General features: G+C 45.0%; 1 protein-coding gene across 2 annotated transcripts in view; it reads right to left on the reverse strand.

Annotated features, from left to right (window-relative positions):
• Positions 1-2124: 2124 nt before the first annotated feature.
• Positions 2125-20379, reverse strand: part of LOC125443562 (WT1 interacting protein) — a 64189-nt gene continuing 45934 nt past the window's right edge. For both annotated transcript variants that reach the window (XM_048515774.1, XM_048515773.1), the window contains 5 exons: positions 9781-9843; positions 7890-8020; positions 6522-6573; positions 5583-5651; positions 2125-4302 (listed from right to left, as the gene is read on the reverse strand). In XM_048515774.1, coding sequence (XP_048371731.1) covers positions 4150-4302; positions 5583-5651; positions 6522-6573; positions 7890-8020; positions 9781-9843 — 468 coding nt within the window. In that variant the 3' untranslated portion in view covers positions 2125-4149. The remainder of the gene's footprint in view (positions 4303-5582; positions 5652-6521; positions 6574-7889; positions 8021-9780; positions 9844-20379) is intronic.

A 20379-nucleotide genomic window follows, 5' to 3' on the forward strand; every position in this document is an offset into this window, starting at 1 on the left:
TGACAACAAGAAAGTGGAAGCATTTGATTCCAACTTGGCCATCTGGGTTCTTCTGAAGCAACTGGAGGACTTTCAGTTTACACAGATGGGAAATCCGGCCCAACATATCTAGCAGCAGAAAATGCAAACACTATTTGAGGAAGACAGCAATACGTGATTAAGACTGAAAGGGTCAGTTCATCCTTACAAGATGGCAAAGAGGTGTGATAAAACAGCAATTGTCATGTGTGCTTCCCAATGTACAGTAGATAACTTGACATATTAAGAACAGACAGAAACCAAGACAGACCTGACCTTCCTATATGGAAGAAACATATTGCCCCAGAGTTCTGAGGTTTTGGTAAAAGATCAGGCAAAATAGGAAAATGTGCCCTCTATGGACATTCTCTAGGAAATATGCCAGTGTGTTCACAAGCTACAAGATTGGATAGGCCCAGAGCAGAGACTCCAAGGCTGAATTTGTCAAAAATTGGCATTTGTCAAAAATTGGCATGCCAGGCTGATAAACCAGTGGACAGTGGATACTTGTTACCAACTTTACCATCCACCCATCTGCTTCCCAGGGCTTACCTGCTCCTCTTCCCAAGTGGTACTAAATGAGCTGCTCTCTTGCTAGATAGTGGAGATAGTTTCTTGATGTCTTAAATGCACATCCCCCTTGTTAAACACAGCAGGACTAATTTCTATTCTTCCTGAGCTGCTATGCTGGGGGGAAGGTGGGGGGGAAGGTGAAACTGTTAAAGGCCCACTGGGAAATGGCTCTGGGCTTGTGGAAGGGTCCCTTGTTCCCTTCGTGTTATAAAATCATCTTATCAGAGTAGCTGTGCAAATAGTGCAATGGAGTTCAGTGTTATTAATGCAGCCACAAGCCACAGGCTTCTCCGGAGCTGGGCTTGGGGCATGTGAGGATTCACTATAGAACCAGCTCTAAATACCTTTGTGGGGAAAAGCACGCCTGCAGCTGAAACCACAACATAAATCTGCTGCGTTTTAAGAACAAAACATTGGTTGGATCCAACCAGCTTCTTTTGCTAGTGAAAACAGGAAGGAGTCCTCCTCTTTGGCCACTCAAAAAGGCAATGCTGAGGATCACAAAGACAAAAGTCACATGGGTTGTGGGCTGAAGTATGAAGGAGAACTGAGTGACAGTGAGTGAAAAAACTGGCTGGATCCAACCCTATAAACCTAATGATGGCAAAGAAGGGGAGGTTTACACAGGCAGAAAGGCTACTAAAGGAATTAGCAGGAAGGGAATGAAAAGATTAATCACTTAAGTGTCAGGTGGATATTCATGTCAGTTTGTACTAGTAGAGTAAAATTTGAGTCCAGTAGCTCCTCAAAGACCAACATAGTTTTCCACAGTATAAGCTTTTGTGAGTCAAAGTGCTCTTCATCAGATGCAAATAGGAATGAAGAAACATCAGCCCTTCTATCCAGACCAGAAAGTTTCAAGAGTGTTGCCAGGAAGGACCAGTTCAATTAAAAATGCAGAGGTACAATGGAGAAGACTGCTGAGAGGGAACTCATCAACAAGTTCAGGACAGTAAACATACCGGTCCCCCAGACTGAATAGGGACATGGAATTCTGCTCTCTTTATGTACATGCACATACAACATCATGGCAACTCCAGCAAGGGGCTTGCAAGGCAAGTGAGGTAGTTTGCCATTGCCTTCCTCGGCAGAGTCTTCCATGGTGGTCTCCCAGTCACTGTATACAAATCTCCCAGCTTTAATAAAGCTAATTATATAATCACAGAATCATAGAGTTGGAAGGGATTTCAGGGGCCATCAAGTCCAACCAGAGGCATATCTAGGGGAAATGCAACCCAGTGCAAAATCTGAGTTTTCTTCCCCCCCCCGTCCCCCCGTCCCCCATATGAGCGGCAGCCCTCCCCCACCAGGACGAAACTACTTTTTTTGCACCAGGTCTTGAAGTCAGTGTATGGACCTGGGGGGAAAGAGGAAGGGTGTGGGGGGCTGAACATTTTCCAACCCCCCCTCCACATGACTGAATGGCCACAGCCCAGGGACATTTGACCCCATATGTCCCCTGGGCTGAGAGAGCTAGAGCTGTGACTAGCCCAAGGTCACCTCCACAGATAAGCCTCTACAGCTCAGGCGGCAGAGCGGGGAATCAAACTCGGTTTCTCCAGATTAGAGTACACCTGCTCTTAACCACTACGCCACTGCTGCTCCTCACCACACTTTGAGACAGCAATTCCACTGTCAAACAGCCCTTACTGTTTTGCTTTGTGCCATTGCATTGTATCACTGCATTCTGACTCCAACTGACCTTCATATTTGCAACACCCCTCCCAACTTCATATCTGAACAGAAGGGGTGATGGGACTTTGCTCTATTTGCATCTGACAAACTACGGCCATTACTTGGGAATGAGTAGCCAATCACCTACTGCTGAATAGGATGCAGTGACAGCCAGACGGCAAAAGTCACGTTGCTAGGGCGGATGCCCGACAGACACCACAAACAGCACCAGGCAAAGTTGCAAAGTACTGCCTTGCCTCGGGACATCTTTCCGTTACCACCTCTCTATTAAGCACTGGATCTGCAATCAGCAAATGAACATTGCTCTGCAACATCTCAGCTCCCAGACAGGCTATCCTAAGTCACTGCACTCATCGCGACAGCCAGCTAAAGCAGCTGTGAGTCACCAGTGATCTCCTACGTGGAGTGGCAGCCTCAGCCATCTGCCACCTCTGTCCTGCCACTGGAACTTCTTTTCTTTTCCTTCGTGTGTAGGGGCAGGGGGCGGGGGGTGGTCCCATGCATCCTAGAATTCCTCTGATGTAACTTTTATGTGTTGGAAGCCTGAAAGGATACATTTTGTAGCCACATGTGTACCATCCTTACTATACAACAAGCACTCCATATCTCTATTGATGGAAAGGTGTGGGAACACAGGGAAATAAAACTACATAGGTCAATTCCGCACGGTCCAAATATCCTGGGCTGAGGCAGGGAAATATCCCGGTTCGGCCAAGAAGTTGGAACAGAACCCAGTCCTAAAGTGGGTTAGTCCCGCGATATTTCCCTTATCCCGTTTTTCAAAAACCGCTAAAATCGCGATCTTTTTACAAGACCCTGCATTGAGTCTGCTTCTGTGCAAACACCACGGGAGCAAAACTGGTTTATTTTCCTAACCCCACCTGATCTCCCCACCTAATGTCATGTCAGTTTCATCTTTGCTGAGCTGCCAGCCGGCGTGGCAGCCCGCCCTTCCTGAAATGTTCCCCCAAGCTCGTTTTCTGCTCATGGTATTGATCAAGTGCCATTTTGCTTGGGTTAATTAGGAGTTAATCAGGAGTCTAGTCTCAAAAATGTCCCTGTTTTCTTTTCTGCACATGTACTGGTTGCTCAGAGCGTGTAGCTAGGAAGATGCGCGCTTGGGCCGCTTGCGGTGTAAATACAAAAAACCTGGGCTTGTGCAAAACAAATCGGAGTATTTCCTCCTGGTCTTAACTCGATTCCTTCATGGAAACAGGCACCCATGCGAAGGGAGAAACCAGGATAAAACTGACGCGGTTTTTAAAATACCCAAATGTAACCCAGTATAATTATGCTGTGCGGAATCGACCCTAGGTAGAAAAACAGTACAGAATACCTTCCTTCTTTTAAAACCATGTGTGAATTGGAAAGCCATTATAAACGGAGTAACTCAACTTCCAGCAAAGCCTCTCAGCCTCCTTGACAGCAAGGGTAGGTTTTTAATTCCTTAGTCCGGGCTGCAAAACAAGGCCTGGGCCAGCACTCCTCTTGCCTTGCTTGCTGCTCTGCTTAAAGGGGTAAAGATGCTCTGTTGGGACCCAAATCATCCCAGTCCCAAGGTCAAAGGTGGCCCTTTTTGTACTGCAGCATTCAAAAATGTTTTACATTCACATCTGAGTGGTGCACCTTTTGTTCCTTTTTCTTTTCAAGTACCCAGAGTCTGACGAGGAATTATTTAAGTAAATGGAACATGGATGCATCCTCAGGCCTGCACGCAGACAGTACCCTTAGAGAGGCGCTCTCCTCTTCTCTGTCTTTGATGTAATAAATAACTCATCTGCTTCGTCTTTTTTTTTTTTAAAAAAAGGGAAAAGTTGTAAGTGTCGAGCTCCTCCCCCAGGGGAGCATCCTTCTGGACAGGGCTCAGAATTCTGGGATGTGCATCGGATACCCTGGAAGTGGGGGAGGTGGCACTTTAAGGCCAAGGCGCCGGATGTGACAGGTGTGGCAAAGCAGGTGTCCCTCCAAAGGATAGCATCGGCGGCCTTCTTCGTCATTGAGCTGCAGCCCACAGACCTACGAGAAAGAGGAGCACACACAAATGCACACATCTTAGCTGATGACTTGGTGCAGCATGGCGGCTAAAGTATTTGGCTGGGCCTGGGTTCAGTACATCACTATCCCATGAAGTCTGTTTGCTACACTCATTATTTCTCAGTTGTGAGGATAAATAGGGAGAAGAAGAAGAGGAGGAGGAGAAGAGTTTGGATTTAAACCCCACCTTTCTCTCCTGTAAGGAGACTCAAGATGGCTTACAAGCTCCTTTCCCTTCCTCTCCCCAAAACAGACACCTTGTGAGGTAGGTGGGGCTGAGAGAGTTACGAAGAACTGTGACTAGCCCAAGGTCACCCAGCAGGAATGTAGGAGTATGGAAACACATCTGGTTCACCAGATTAGCCCCTGCCACTCAGGTGGCGGAGGGGGGAATCAAACCCGGTTCTCCAGATTAGAATTTACCTGCTCTTAACCACTACACTATGCATGCTATCCTGAGTTCCAGGAGGATAAAACATGGAATAAAACATGGGAAGGGCACCTAGTATAATGCTAACTCTGAATCCCCTTTGGGGGCATAAAGGTGACATACAGTTTTAAAAGCGAAGAGCATCCTTCTTCGAGTGAGCATTCAGCATGGATATGCTCCAAGAGGCAACTCTATGACTTGGATCATCATGACCAAAGGTGACCGGTGGACTGACTATTCTTGGGTCTGTGATCTCTGCCTGAATCAGCTGGAATCAATCAGCCATATTCTATTTGTTTGCCCAAAATACAAAAAAGTTAGAAGCCCCTTGCTTTGCAGTGTATCCGCTGACAAATCTGGGGTCATAGTGGCATCTAACTTGGATTTCTTTCTCAATAGTAGTGATGCTGAGATTCCTGAAGAAGTTGCAAAGTTTCTTTTACAGGTATCTGCACATTCTTCAAAAGAGCTATAACCATGGGCCTTTTAATACGTATTTATATTTTTAACATTGTAAATTTATGCTTTTATCCATTTTTTCTTTTTTATATATTTTATAGAAGTTTTAACTTCTATTTCTTTCTGACAATCAGTTTTACTTTTGTCAATTTGTCTGGTCAGATCGTAATTTATGCCTAATAAAGGTTATTGTATTGCATTGACTATCCTTGGGTCTATAGATGCCTTTGGTCTCCTTCCCCATGGGAGGAAGCCAAGGCTAAAACTACAGCTCTGGCTTTGAATCAACCACGGGGAAAAGTCACTCTGACTCAGCAAGAGAAGGCAGTGACTTCCCAGTACAGGAATGCTGCTAAGAAGATCTAAAATTTACCTCACAGTGGTAACATTCCACATGGTAATCTCTGTCCATTGACACCACCCGGATGGTCTCTTCGGAACCCTGGTTTGAGGTAGAGAGCAGATTAAGTTGGAAGATTTGGCAACCTTGTGTCTTTTCCCCCCTCCTCACCCCAAAATGGCGGAACCCTGTTTTGCCCGGCCTTTTGCACATTCTGTGCTTCTAGCAAAACTTGGAAACCAGTTTCAGGGGATGCATCATCCCCCTCTTTCATTCTACTCTTTTGTCAAAAGGGTAACTTTCCTTGTGAGAAGCAGTGCATGAAGTAAAAAATGATTTTTAAAAAGCAACTGTTCTGCACAATTGAGGAACCCACTCTAGCCCTGAGCGCTTGACCTTTCCACTTATTTAGCCAGTAGAGAGGGAGAAGCAGGTATAAGCGTGCTGGCCCCATCCTGCCAACTCTGCCCCCTTTTTACCAGCTCATCAACATTGTGCCTATGCAGGGAGAAAGATGTGTATGTGGTCTCCCTCCATGATCAGGGATCCTGCTGTCCAAATGTCCCTGATCACATGAAGGGAACATATATTATAGGTGGACACTTCCTGCATGTGTTGGCCCTGTGCTGATGAAAAGCCATGTTGCACTTAAGCGTTTTTCATCGAGTGGTCTTCTGTGTAGGCACACACAGGACTGCACATGCACAGGGTCAGCGGTGGAGATCCTGGCAAGCTTCCGTCAGCTCTACAACTATGAGTACCCCTCCACCTGTGACACTTGAGGGGCCCTTTTTCTGCTCACACATAGAATTCATTCTCTCTCTCTCTCTCTCTCTCTCTCTCTCCATGTATATATGTTTGTGTATTTGTGTGGACTAATAGGAATTCAGGAGCACTAACTGCTATAGGATGAGTGGGGCACAAGTGGAGCAGTAAAGCTCCGAAAACTGGACAATGAATGAAGAACCATACCTGTGCTGGTAATATTGGCTGGTTACAGGAAGCACACTTAGGCGCAAAAACCCTAGGATTAAAAGAGAGAGAAATTAAGACACACTTGAGACAGTTTTGTCAAAAGCCAGCATGTTAATAACAGCTACATTTTCGAACGGTAATGTGGGAGGTGGCTTGAAGGTCCCTCACTCTTAGGCATCTCCCAGGATCCTGTTTAGAAGGCATCCTTCTACTTATTAATAAAATCCATGTAAATTAGCCCTAGGACTAAAGAAACAAGCAACGTTTCTCAGTCTTTAGAGGTGGGACTGAAATTCCAAATGCCAAGGAAGTACTGAAGGCCTAGGGGAGTAAAGGCAGTCCTTGAAAGTCTGAGTTCAGTTGAAATTCAATCACACATCCTTGCCTATCTGGCTTTTCCCCACAGAATGCAGACCTGTGTAGTGCAGCAGGGCCGAATGAAGCCCACCAGTTACCACACCACGTAGCCTGCCAGAAGCATGATAATCCCTTTCACTGGGAAAGCAGTACAAGCAAGAGGCTGGTTTGAGCCCTCAGTAGGATGTTGTGCACAAGGTGTAAGGACAGATAATTTTTATTTCCCCAGGAATGTCACCAAGATATGATCTGGGAGCTCCATACTTTCCTGGTGTGCAGGGACCAAATTTGGATGGGGACTGGATTGCACAAGAGGATTAGGCCTCCTCACTTCGTTTCTGACCCAGAACCACCCAGGGAGTCATTATTTGCTCTGTTGGGGAAGCTTACATCTAGCCCAGGGATCTGCAACCTGCGGCTCTCCAGATGTTCATGAACTACAATTCCCATCAGCTCCTGCCAGCATGGCCAATTGGCCCATAACACTGGTGAGAACTGAACGTGAGCAATTGTATTTCATGAAGGCTATCCCTGAAGAGAAAGCCGCATGGAATTGAAACTGATCTAGCCATATCAATGCACACACATGTTGAATTGGGGCAAACAGAGACTTGATGGATACATTAGTTGAGACTGGCCCCCTGTATAATTCCAGACTGGCATACAAGACCACTTTCTGAGAACCTCAGGAGTATATAGTTCTGGACACATGCACAGCAACCTGGATGGTTCTCAGCTGGTCTTGGTCTTGTCACTAGTGTGATGGGGAACTGGCTAGGAACCTGATCAACCCTGCCTTGAATTCCACGATGGAAGAAAGGCAGAACACAGACGTGTTGGGTAAGTGAATACCGGTGTCCGTTCTAGACAGTTTAAAACTGGGCTGAACAACGGATATTCCCTTGCTCTTAAGTGTGGCCCAACAAGACCAAGCCAGCCCTTTCTCCACTAAGACAGAAACGTCTTCCCTCTCCCAAAGCAAGACAAAAAACCGCTTCCCGTACTCACGTGTGATAGTCTTTGACACAGTAAATATTATTCTCCACATCTACAGTAAAAGGAACGCCGTCCAGACATTCGTTACACACCACACAGCGGAAACAGCCCGGATGGTACGACTTCCCAAGAGCCTGAAGGATCTGCAAACAGACATTCAAAGGGTTCATAGAATGCTTTCTCTCTCTCTCTCATTAGGTCTATCCCTTAAAAAGTGAGTACTTTTCAAAATGGAAAATTCTAAGGCACTTGGGAGAGGGACTGCTAAATGGCTGGATCTTCAACTGAGGGTTGAGACTTAAAATTGTACTGTAACTTCGTTGCCAGTGGGCTGCAAGGCCCAGGGGAACCAGATCAGCAGGGAGAGGAAGAGGGGTTTGTAATTCAATCTCCCACGTCTGTCTTTTGAGTGTGATGAGTACACAAAATTCTCCCACAATCCTTTTCTGCTAGTGAGCAAGAATGGAGGAAGAGTAGCATGCTCTAGACCCCGACTATTTATGTGGGGAGGGTGGGGGGGAGAGAAAATAATTTTTCTAAAATCTAAAATCAACTTCCTGCCCTGCCCTCCTCCCTGTGGGAAAACCGGCTTAAAATGGATGTGTCAGAGGCTTACAGCACCAATCTAAGCAGAGTTACGTCCATCGAAGTCAACAGGCTGAGACGGGTGGAATCCTGGTCAGGATCAGCACTCATACACCTGCCCACCCAGCATCCTCCTCCCCTACTCTTTGTTCGACTGCCACGAAACCTTTTCTGCATCATTGCTGGTATCAAAGAGCAGCCACTTTCAGGCAGGAAAGATATTAAACAGGCAAAGGAAGATCCTCTATAGGACCATTCTGTGTGGCTGTAAAGAGAGAACGTTTCATCAGACAGCATCTGCGGGACAAAACGGTCTCAGAAGGCTTTCAGCGCTTTTCAGATCAACAGCAGTCCAACAAAGAAGTCCAATTTTATATTATGTGAAAGAGTTGGGGTTCCAAGGAGGAAACCGGAAGGTTGAGGATGGGGAGGAATTGCACCTCAACAAAGACCAATGTTATGCAGGTCAGCGTGCATGAAAGAATACAGCCCCCATATATTCTATACCTACAGGTGTCAAACTCGCGGCCCTCCAGATGTTATGGACTATAGTTCCCATCATCCCCTGCCAGGATGATGCTGGCATGATACAGTCAGTGAAAATGAAGAAAACTTGTACCAACAGGCCACAATGATGACTTCAAAAAATCAGTTCTCCCACTGGAGTAGCAATTTACTTTCAAGTAACCAAAATAATTTTATAATTTTACTAACAGTAACCAAATGTTTTGGAAAAAATTGTTTACATTCTCCCATTGGAGTAATATATATAAACACAAGTTAGAACGGCACGGCAATGTAATCTAAATATGAATATAACAGCCTAGCCAGATTCTAGATAATTAACCAACTGGCCTCGTTAAACTTCAAGGCTGTTAAAGGCAGGTCAGAGTTTTTCAAAGTACAATAATGGTTACAATCAGGGGGGACAATGCTCTGCAATTGGTTTATTTTTATGCCTCTCGAAATGTAGGACCATTGCCATGCCATTCTAACTTGTGTTTATATATATTACTCCAATGGGAGAATGTAAACAATTTTTTCCAAAACATTTGGTTACTGTTTGTAAAATTATAAAATTATTTTGGTTACTTGAAAGTAAATTGCTACTCCAGTGGGAGAACTAATTTTTTGAAGTCATCATTGTGGCCTGTTGGTACAAGTTTTCTTCATTTTCACTTTGGTGTGTACCTTCCCCTTTTGCTTAGCATGGAGGCATGATACTGTCAGGCATGATGCTGGCAGGGGATGATGGGAACTGTAGTCCATAACATCTGGAGGGCCGCGAGTTTGACACCTAGGAGCTCTGTGGTCTTACCATTTCCATTATGAGGTGTCCACAAATGAAGCACTTGTCTGCCGTTTGTTGGAAACCTGAATACTGTTCAAGAAGAAGAAGGAAAAAAGAGGGGGTTATTAGTCACTTGATATCCCTTTAGAGCTGTGTGTTGGCATTCAAATATTGCTGCCCCTCAAATTAATAAACTTATTTAACTATTTAAATTGCCAGTTTCTTAACTCTGGCAACATCATTTACGAAAGACTCAAGGGCATGATATGTATCAGCTCTTTCACTTCCAGCCATCCTCAGGATACTTCCACTTTAGCCCATAAGAAAATGAAACCCCTTCCTCACAAATGTCATAGTCACAATCTGAATGGGCCACTAGGGAATTGAAGAGAACACTCCCCCCCCCCCCAAAAAAAAACCCCACTCTCACATCTGACTGCGACAAAGGGTAGAGACCAGACCTGACCTGGGTACTGTGTAATAAACATACAGCATCTATATCTCTTCTCAAAAAATGAGAATGAAGCCAAAACTACTATCTCTTTTCCGGCAGTGAGGAAAAGGCCTTCTTTGTGATATTTTGGCACTACTTGCAAACATGTTGATATCTCATAGCTAAATCTGAAGCTGGCTAAAAAATATAGTTTGTGTTTCTTCTGGACAGCGCCACAGTCAGGCATCCATTTGTACTCAGCCTGTCAAGGGGATTCCTTGAGCCCCAAAACTGGCCGGCCTGCTCGCCACCACCCTTGCAGAAGTCCAGTCAGCTAATGTTTAAATGCTTATTTGTTGTAAGATGGACTTTACCTCACCTTGTTTCAGTCCAATATCAACAGTGAGCCACACGCCTTTCCCTCTTTTGGCCTGCTGGAGGCACGCTTAGCTGCCGATATGGGATGGCCTTGATAATTTGAACAATTTGGTCTATTGCGGAGATAAGAACTTTTCAAAGGGGACACCTGGAAGTGACTTAGGACACAGCACTCAAGAGATCTATACCGTTGTTATCCATTGGAAAAGGCCAGAGAAAGAGGGCCTTGAAAAAGCGGTGGATGGGGTGAGGGATCTTCATAGCCAATCATTCATAGCCATAAGAGGTGGTGATGGCCACTAACCTGGATAGCTTTAAAAGGGGCTTGGACAGATTTATGGAGGAGAAGTCGCTCTATGGCTACCAATCTTGATCCTCCTTGATCTGAGGTTGCAAATGCCTTAGCAGACCAGGTGCTCGGGAGCAGCAGCAGCAGCAGCAGCAGCAGCAGCAGCAGCAGCAGGCCATTGCTTTCACATCCTCCCCAAGGCATCTGGTGGGCCACTGTGAGTAGCAGAAGGCTGGACTAGATGGACTCTGGTCTGTTCCAGCAAGGATCTTTCTTATGTTCTTATTTCTCTCTAGGTCCATTTTCTTTTAGGTCAAGGGAATCGCCCTAAATTTAGAAGCAGGCTACAAGCCAGTAATCCTGAGTTTACTTTCACAAAGCTTGCAAGCTTTTGCATTTCTACAAATTGTTAACTCACTCCAAGGCATTTTTTTTCTGCATCACGAAGTTATGGATCCTATCTATTTTAAGTTGCCAGTTTGGGGTGGGAAATTCCTGGAGATCTGGTGGTTTGGCCTGAATATACAGCATAGAGTTCATTCTCCAAAGCATATCTTTTCTCCAGGGAAACTGATTTCTCTAGTTTGGAAATCAGTTGTAAATACAGGAGAACTCCAGGCCCTATCGTCTGGAGGTTGGCAGTCTTATTTCCAAAAGAGTCCTGAGAGAGCCAGTTGGGGCACATCCTAAGGCTGTGGTGGCGAACCTATGACACTCCAGATGTTCATGGACTACAATTCCCATCAGCCAATTGGCCATGCTGGCAGGGGCTGATGGGAATTGTAGTCCATGAACATCTGGAGTGCCATAGGTTTCCCACCACTGTCCTAAGGTCAGGGATCAGGCTTGGTAAAAAGCAGATTCATGTTGCAGCCCTTAACCATCAGTATCACATATTTGACTATGCATAGCTGTTACCAGTGGTGGGATTCAAATAATTCAACAACCAGTTCCAGTTGGGGACTGGCAGCCAAGCTACCGGCCTGCCAGCTGCTGTGCCCCCCAGCTCAAGTGAGCCACCGGGGGGGGGGGGCACAGTGATGGGATTACAACCGGTTCGCTGAACTAGACAAAAAAATTAGCTACCGGTTCTACCAAACCAGTGCGAACTGGCTGAATCCCACCACTGCTGTTACCCGATGCTCACCCCGCAAGGTCTAGTGCAGTGTGGCACTCCATATGTTCAAGGACTACAATTCCCATCAGCCCCTGCCAGCATGGCCAATTGGCTGTGCTGGCAGGGGCTGATGGGAATTGTAGTCCTTGAACATATGGAGTGCCACAGGTTCGCCACCCCGCAAGGTCAAGTGGATAGCTGTGTTGGTCCGCAGTAGAAAAGATAGATTTGAGTCTAGCAGCACCGTAAAGACTAATAAGATCTGTAGGGTATAAACTTTCAAGAGTCAAAGTTCCTTTCATCAGATATGAAGGGAAGTATCAGACAAAGTGATAGATCCCCAGTTGGATTTTTTTGTTCAAAATATCTGTACCAACTCTCCTGGATTTTGTAAAAAATCTCCTAATAAATACTTTTAATATTGAAAAAGGAACCTTATACCCTGGAAATCTTTGTCTTTAAGTTGCTATGGGATCTGAATCCAGCTCTTTGTGCACAAAATATTACTATTGAGTTGAAACACAGAATGTAATGCTTTGGGATTGTTGTTTCTTGGAAGACTATCAGGGACTCCTCCTCAGTATGTCCTCGCTCAGTTCTCAGAAGCTCTGTCCATTACTTCACATAGCAAGCCCCATAATCCTTTGGGGCTCCTCCCACAGACAGAGCTTATAGAGAGCATTTCCTGAAGACCCAGTAGGAAATCGTTTGATGTAGAGTTGTCCACTTTTAAGGGGAGCAGCCAAGATTGGCCCTAACCTGGACAGCCCAGGCTAGCCTGATCTCATCACCTAAGCTACACAGAGGCAAGCAATGGCAAACCATGTCTGGACATCTCTCGCCTAGTAAGCCCTATGGGGTCGCCATCCATTGGCTGCAAGTTGACAGAAGTAGAAGCAGCAGCAGCTACTAAAATGGATTCCATCTGGAAAACAAAATGGCTCCTGTGACCAGCTGGCCAGCATTTCAGAAGGTCATGACCTCAGGGGTTGGGGCAGCAACAGGTGGGAAGCTTCTGGCAGAGCAGACTGCAAAGGACTATCAGCAGCATAAGCTCAGCTAATTCTCCATCCCTGCTGCCATGAATTTAATTGAACCATCTGGCTGTCGTTTGATAAGGAAAGCAAAGGGCCATTTATTGATTAACAGGGGACAGAACTCCTGAAGAGGTGAATGGCCTCATGGGCAGGTTTAAGTAATTTATGGCTCGCTGGATTGCTGGAAAGAATGCTACTTATTAGGCATAACAGACAAGTTGACACAGATTTTTTTTTCCTGTGACCAATTAAACTTTGTACTTAAATAGGAGAATTGTGTTTGGTTTGAACAAAAGAAGCAGACAACCATTGGATTTTCCAGTTTAAGAAAATGCTGCAGAACCGCAATTTTTCAATAATAGAAGAGAAATATTTCACAGGCTGTTCAAAGTGACACACATCTACAACCCGCAGCCTAGATGCAGCATCTGTGCTCCTTCTTGATCATTTTATTGATCTAGAGAGGCTTGAAGCCCTTTCATGGTCTTCTTTTTACTTTGAATGCTTGTTTAGGTATAGATTTAAATTAAACTAGTGGGGCCCGGCCACGCATTGCTGTGGCTTATTGTGGTGAAATGGGAAAGGAAAAGTAGCAGCAAATCAATTACAGAGGCCAGCAGTACGAGCTCATGCAAACACGCAGCCTGATACTGTGCAATGTCATTGATGTGTGTGCCCGCACTCCTTGGAGGGTGGGGGAATGGAAAGGCACCCCTCCCACACATCTAGGCTGGCTGGTCATGATCCTTTACCTGGGAGTAAGTTTGGTTGGTGGCAATGCGTGTTGGTCCTGAGGAAACCCTCGGAGGGGTACAATGCAGCCATTCAAAGTATGTCACGGTTGCTGTACTGAGCTTACTCCTGAGTAATGCGTGCCTGGTTTTCTTAACTGTAACCACAGTATTCAGGGAATCTAGGTTGCCTGGCCCCTCCCTCCTGTCCCTTGCATGTCGCCCCCTCACTCTCTTCCCTCCATCACTTCTCTTCCCTTGCATCATGCCACCCCTCCCCCTCCTTCCCTTCCCGTCCCCTCCGCTAGGGTGGGTGGGTCATATCAAGATGCTGGGCCCCTGCCTCCCCTCCCTTGCATGCCACCCCTCACTCTCTCCCCTCTCTCACTTCTCTTCCCTTGCATGCCTCCCCCTCTGTCCCTTCCCTCTCCCTCCCTCTCTTCCCTTGCATGCCACCCTTCCCTCTCCCTCCCTTCCCTCTCCCTTGTGTGTATCTGTGTGTATGTGTTTCACTTCCACTCGAGTTACTGCCTATGTACTGTTTCCACTGCTCATATCTGGCCATCTGAGCGAACATTCTAAGCTGCACGAACATTCTAAGGGTGACAGTTACACACAGGCAGCTGCATGTCCTTCACCATGGAGCGCCAGGAAAAGGCGTTTTACCTGGGCCAGGTGTGAAATTTCAGGTATGTGAACATCTAAAAACACTCTCGCCTGGCTGACTATAGTGGCTGGGAATTTTCAGAGGAATTGGCCCAGCAGTTACTGAGTTATACTACCACTAACAAATACACGGTTAACTTTTTATATATATATAGATTAAATTAATTGAACAGTGGAAGCCCTTAATATTACCATATCCTCCCTTCAACAAAGCAGCCTTCTCACAGTTTTTATGTAAGGTGCATTTTACTATGGGGGGCCTCTACAGTCATAAATGCAGGAAAAATGTTAGGAGCAAACATTTCCAGACTATAGCTACCCTCCCCAGAAAACCCACAACACGATTTCCATATGCATTTCAACAAACAATATATTCTCTTTTTTAAAGAGCAGCACTGGACCCAGTATGGAGCTACATTAGGCGCTGCAGCTACATGTTGCAAATCCCCTGAACCAAAAGCAAAAGGAAATGACTGCTACATTTTTCCTTCTACCCTTTTGCTCATTCTACAGTTCCATCCTGTACTTTTTTAGACATCTGTTCATCCCCATCCAGAAAGAGAACATATTTGATAAAGTATCCAAAGTTTCCTACTTAGCAGCGTTAAGTAAAAGAATAGGTTGCTATGTCTCATTAGACCCACACACACACACAAAACTGAACCAAAATAAAACTCCCCAAAATTTATATCATGAAAGCATGCTTTAAAATCCTTCACTGATACATCTGTTTTTTTTAATCTATTCACAAAATTCCATAGGGAATATAGAACTAAACAGGGAATCCAAATAATAGCCTAAAAATATGTGCAACTGAATCTAGAAGAGAAAGAACTGTTGCTAGGTTAAGTGATAGTTTAATTATTTATGTTTTATTTACAAAAATTTGCTGCCTGCCTTTCTGCACTCATCAAGGCCGCCAAGGCAGCAAACAGATGAAAAACAAATATAATAGAAACACATCTTAAACACCATTAAAACCAATCCAAATGTGTCATATACAAGCGCAATTAAAATGGAGAGCAAGAAAGTAAGGAATCAGGGAGGAATGTGAGACAAAGCAAAATAAATTGTGGATCCTACAGTTCTCATCTTATTATATTAGATTTCAGCCATATAGTCCTTATTTTAAAAAAGGGTTGTCCCTTCAGAGGAAATGCCAATTTGCTAGGCACTATACTTATCAAACACAGGAGAGAGAAACTTTATTCCTTGTGTCATCCCTTTTCAATCGTGAAATGTGGAACTGTCTTCTGTGGCAAAGATCAGAAATCTGACACATATATCTATCGGGATGTTGCCTTCGTACAAATATCATATGAAAATTGAGAACTGGAAGGGTGATGAAGAGGCTGGAGATTTTATACGATTGATTAGTCTGCCCTCAGGGTACGCCGGCAGACACAGTGAGGGCAAAAGCTTGCCAGATGTTATAGCCAGAATTTGTAAAATGTATATAACTTGCATGATGGTTCACTTCAAGTCATGTTATACAGATGAAAATGGCTAATAAATGAGTAAGTGAACCTCTGTATCCAATGTAAGTAAGGACCCAGCCGTACCTAAAATCACCAAAAGTGTAAGATGCACCTGGGCCTCTCTTGGTCATAATTCCCCACCTCTACCATGTCCTTCTTTTGTCTGTAGCATTGTATACATATGTATCTGTCAAATGAACACAGTGCTACAGGCATCAGATGAGAAGAGCACCTTACGTGATTGTTTTAGTGCACCAGCATAAATCTGTAATTGGGTTGTACTTGGATTCCTGGCAGCTATTCACCTCCACCATTTCCCATTTCTGTAAAGCATCTCTAAGAAGCTCTTTTGATCCCCCTCCAAAACGTTTCTTGCCATTCCATTAGCATCTCTTCTGTCTTTAAAAAAAAAAATGACATCTTAAGAGACACATTTGCTTCCATGCCACATTAGGATCTGGAGCCATCAGGTCCTCCAAAACTTTTCTTGCCATTCCATTAGCATATCTTCTGTCTTTTTTTTTTAAAGACATCTTAAGAGACACATTTGCTTCCATACCACATTAGGATCTGAAGCCATTAGGTGCAGACTCCTGTCACAGGATAACTATCTGATTAATTTCTACTTTATCTGAACCCAAGAATGAAAAAAAGGAGACTCGAAAGCCCACAATCATCCCAGGAGATGCCAGTGCTGTATTTCAGCCTCTGATTCATGCCATAAACACGTTAACAGATCAAAAGGTGAAAATGAGTTCAGGGATTCCAGTCAGTCCATGTTAACTGATTTATGTCAAGAGACTCTAAGGAAGGATGAACTGCAATGCGCGAAGGCAGATTCCCAGTCTGCCACATCCTTGTGGTTGCACACCATACCACTCTGGTGAAGCAAGAAAGAGTACTGAGATCCCATGGGACCGGTGACCACAGGAATGTGGTAGTGCAGCTACACAGAGGGGCAACTCCTCTGCAGCTTCTCTACTTCATTGGGCTCATAGCAGTCTGGCCTTTCGGCTGAGATGAAATGGTGCCATGGACTGCTCAGAAAACAAATCTGTTTGCAGTTCATGTTTCTGTGAAGGAAGGAAGAATTGTCAACTTGGTTGGCCTTCACTCTGGGGGCAAGCTGAGGCAGGAAGTGACAGAATTTGGGAAGCAGAAGGACAGAGGGCCAAGAGCAAGAGGCTGAAGGGCAGGTGCCACGTATGAAATGGAATGAAGAACTTAGGAGGAGGAGGAGGAGATTATTTTGGATTTATATCCCCCCATTTCTCTCCTGTAAGGAGATTCAAAAGGGCTTACAATCTCCTTTCCCTTCCCCCCCTCCAATAACAAACACCCTGTGAGGTGGGTGGGGTGGAGAGAGCTCCGAAGAACTGTGACTAGCCCAAGGTCAACCAGCTGGCGTGTGTTGGAGTGCACAAGCTAATTTGGTTCACCAGATGAGATTGAAAAACCATCAAAGAGGAGTTGGGAATAGGTTGCTGGGTGGGAAAAGCACTGGAGAGAGGAACTGGGGCAAGAAACTGAGTAAGTGTTGCACTGATTGTGAAGAAATGTCATCGTCCTGAGGGTCAGGAAGAGCTGTATGCTATGGAAAGGTGAAGATGGTGGAAATAAGGAGGCTGATAAAGATCAGGTGGTCAAGAAAGAGATTGCTAGGTGTATATCGACCAAGGGATTCCGCCCACTGACTTCCGCCCGCTGGCACTAAAGCAAGACAACATGGAGAAAGGAGAGAACGATATAAAGCAGTTTGGGTCCCCTCTGGGGAGAAATGTTGGGAATAAATGCAGTAAATAAATAAATATTGTGATGTGACACCCCTAAAGTAGCAACAGAATTTCATGTCATCAATTTGAACTAACCAGACAAAAATGTTGGCCTTTTGTCCAGAACAAGTACAGGCCTCTCATGCCACATTCTTAAGACTGCCCAGAACACTTGCACCCACGCAGTCGTGTCCCCTCCCCAAGAAGTCAACACTAACAAGGCTACGTACATCTTGCTTCGTCTGAACCCCCAATGCTGAAATAGCCTCAAACCATCCCCAGAGCCATGGATAGCAGCGGGTGGTCATCTTAATAGTAGTGGTCTTCAATTCTTCCTGACCTGTGACATCAGGAGATGAAAAGGGGGAATCACCCCACCCGAAGTTATGACCTTGCTGGTATCAAGACAGCAGCCCAAAAGAGACAGGTTCAGGATATAAAAGCCAAGCACCAGGTGAGAAACATACCAAGGAGCTGGGAGTTCCCAGCACTGCTTCTACAAATATTTTGAGGGTGGTGCCTGAGGAGGGTGGAATTTGGGGAGGATTTAAGAATTCCCCCAAATCATTACAAAAAAGACCACAGAGACATGAGGAAAATCCTAGAAGGTTATTTTCTGTTCATTTTACCTGCTGCTCTTCAATTTCTTGAGGGTGTGGGATTGAGGTCTAGGGCATGGGTTTATCATTCACAAGTGGGAAAATTCACCTTTATGCAAAACTATATGGAGCTGGTATAACACAAGTTTTAGCAACCACCTTACACTTCCTCGCTCACAAAGCAAAAATGTTGTGTATTAGATACTCCCATTGTTATGCCGGCAAAGGCCAGGAGAGAGTACACTAAAGTCAGCTTCTCTCCTGAATACATCCCCAGCCCACCCTCACTACACCGGCAGCACCTAGTGTCACATCCCAGCATGGGGGGAGGGGCATGGTGGCCACATGCCAGCAGAATCACCCCTCCGCTGGGGTAAATGCTCTCGGTAGGGCAAATCTGCCGCCATGGCTGCGTAGTCACTCCCACAAGATGGGGCTCTGAGTCTTTTAGGATTCTGGCTCAAATTACAACACCATGAATAACTCAACTATAATTTTAACCACTGGGCTGATCAACTTCTGGTAATAGCCAGATCTCAACCAGACTTCACTGGCCTGTGGAAATATACCAGATTTTCTTAGGAGATTCTCCAGTTCCTTATAAACATTGTACTTTTCAAACTGTGATTACAAACAGCATCTCTCATTCCTTGCATAGCCATGGAGAAACCTTCTCCAAACACTGCATGGATTTTCCTTACTGTGCCAGTTGTATGTACAAAAAGAATCAAGAGATTTAGGAATCTTGTTGTCTGCATTTGCACATCAATGTGACATCCTCCCAAAAGGCAGCAAAAAAAATGGGGGGTCTACAATAGAATAGAATAGAATAGAATAGAATAGAATAGAATAGAATCTTTATTGGCCAAGTGTGATTGGACACACAAGGAATTTGTCTCCGGTGCATATGCTCTCAGTGTACATAAAAGAAAAATACATTTGTCAAGAATCATAAGGTACAGCACTTAATGATTGTCATATAGGTCTAGTAAGCAATCAGGAAACAATCAGTAGTAATGAAAACATAAAATGTAAAATCATAAAATAAAATAAAATAAAATGTAAAATAAAATGAAATGCCAGCACAGGCTATAGTCATACAGTCATAAGTGGGAGGAGATGGGTAATAGGAATGATGAAAAAAGTAGTGCAGTAATTATATAATAAGTATATAATAAATAGTTTAACATTATCGAGGGAATTATTTGTTTAACAGAGTGATGGCATTCGGGAAAAAACTGTTCTTATGTCTAGTTGTCTTGGTGTGCAGTGCTCTGTAGCGACGTTTAGAGGGTAAGAGTTGAAACAGTTTATGTCCAGGATGCGAGGGGTCAGTAAATATTTTCACAGCCCTTTTTTTGACCCGTGCAGTATACAGGTCCTCAATGGAAGGCAGGTTAGCAGCAATTGTTTTTTTCTGCAGTTCTGATTATTCTCTGAAGTCTGTGTCGATCTTGTTGGGTTGCAGAACCAAACCACACAGTTATAGAGGTGCAGATGACAGACTCAATGGGTGTTTCCGCACTACAAAAGGGAGTGAAGGTCGACTCAGTTCCCTTCAATGGGGGGCGATTCCTGGCTGTCCGCACAGCAACTTCCTTGGCCCCCTGGAACCGAGCTAAGTGGGCGGGTACCTGTTTCGCTCCTCAATCGTGATTGGCGCTTGTGTTATGGAGGGAAACGGGAACGTTCTTTGTTTTTTTTTTACAGTTTCCGTATGTCGCAGCTACGTAGCATTGACACGCTGAACTACTTCCGGCGTAGTCGGAGCTACGAAGCTTTGGCGCCAAAATTTTTCCAGTCAGTGATTTCTCCTCGTCACTTTGAAACGATCTCGATATCGTAGCTTTGAAACGTGAGGGAAACTGTATTTAAAAAGCCGCACTCTCTACCCGTCACGACTCTCCCGTTCTGCGCATGCGAACGAAGCGGCTCCTGATTGGTTGAATGGATGCGGTGTCGTTTCGATGCGTCCGCATTTCGAAGCTTCGAAGCGATATCGACCTTGTTCCACCAGCGAGTCGCAGTTCATAACTGCGACAGGGATGTCGCGGTTCCGAGCGGGGGGAACAGCGACAAGACAACGTCGAGCTCGGTTGTAGTGCGGATACACTGAGTTGAACCTG

The sequence above is a fragment of the Sphaerodactylus townsendi genome, linkage group LG14 (assembly GCF_021028975.2).
Source record: "Sphaerodactylus townsendi isolate TG3544 linkage group LG14, MPM_Stown_v2.3, whole genome shotgun sequence".
NCBI lineage: Eukaryota > Metazoa > Chordata > Lepidosauria > Squamata > Sphaerodactylidae > Sphaerodactylus > Sphaerodactylus townsendi.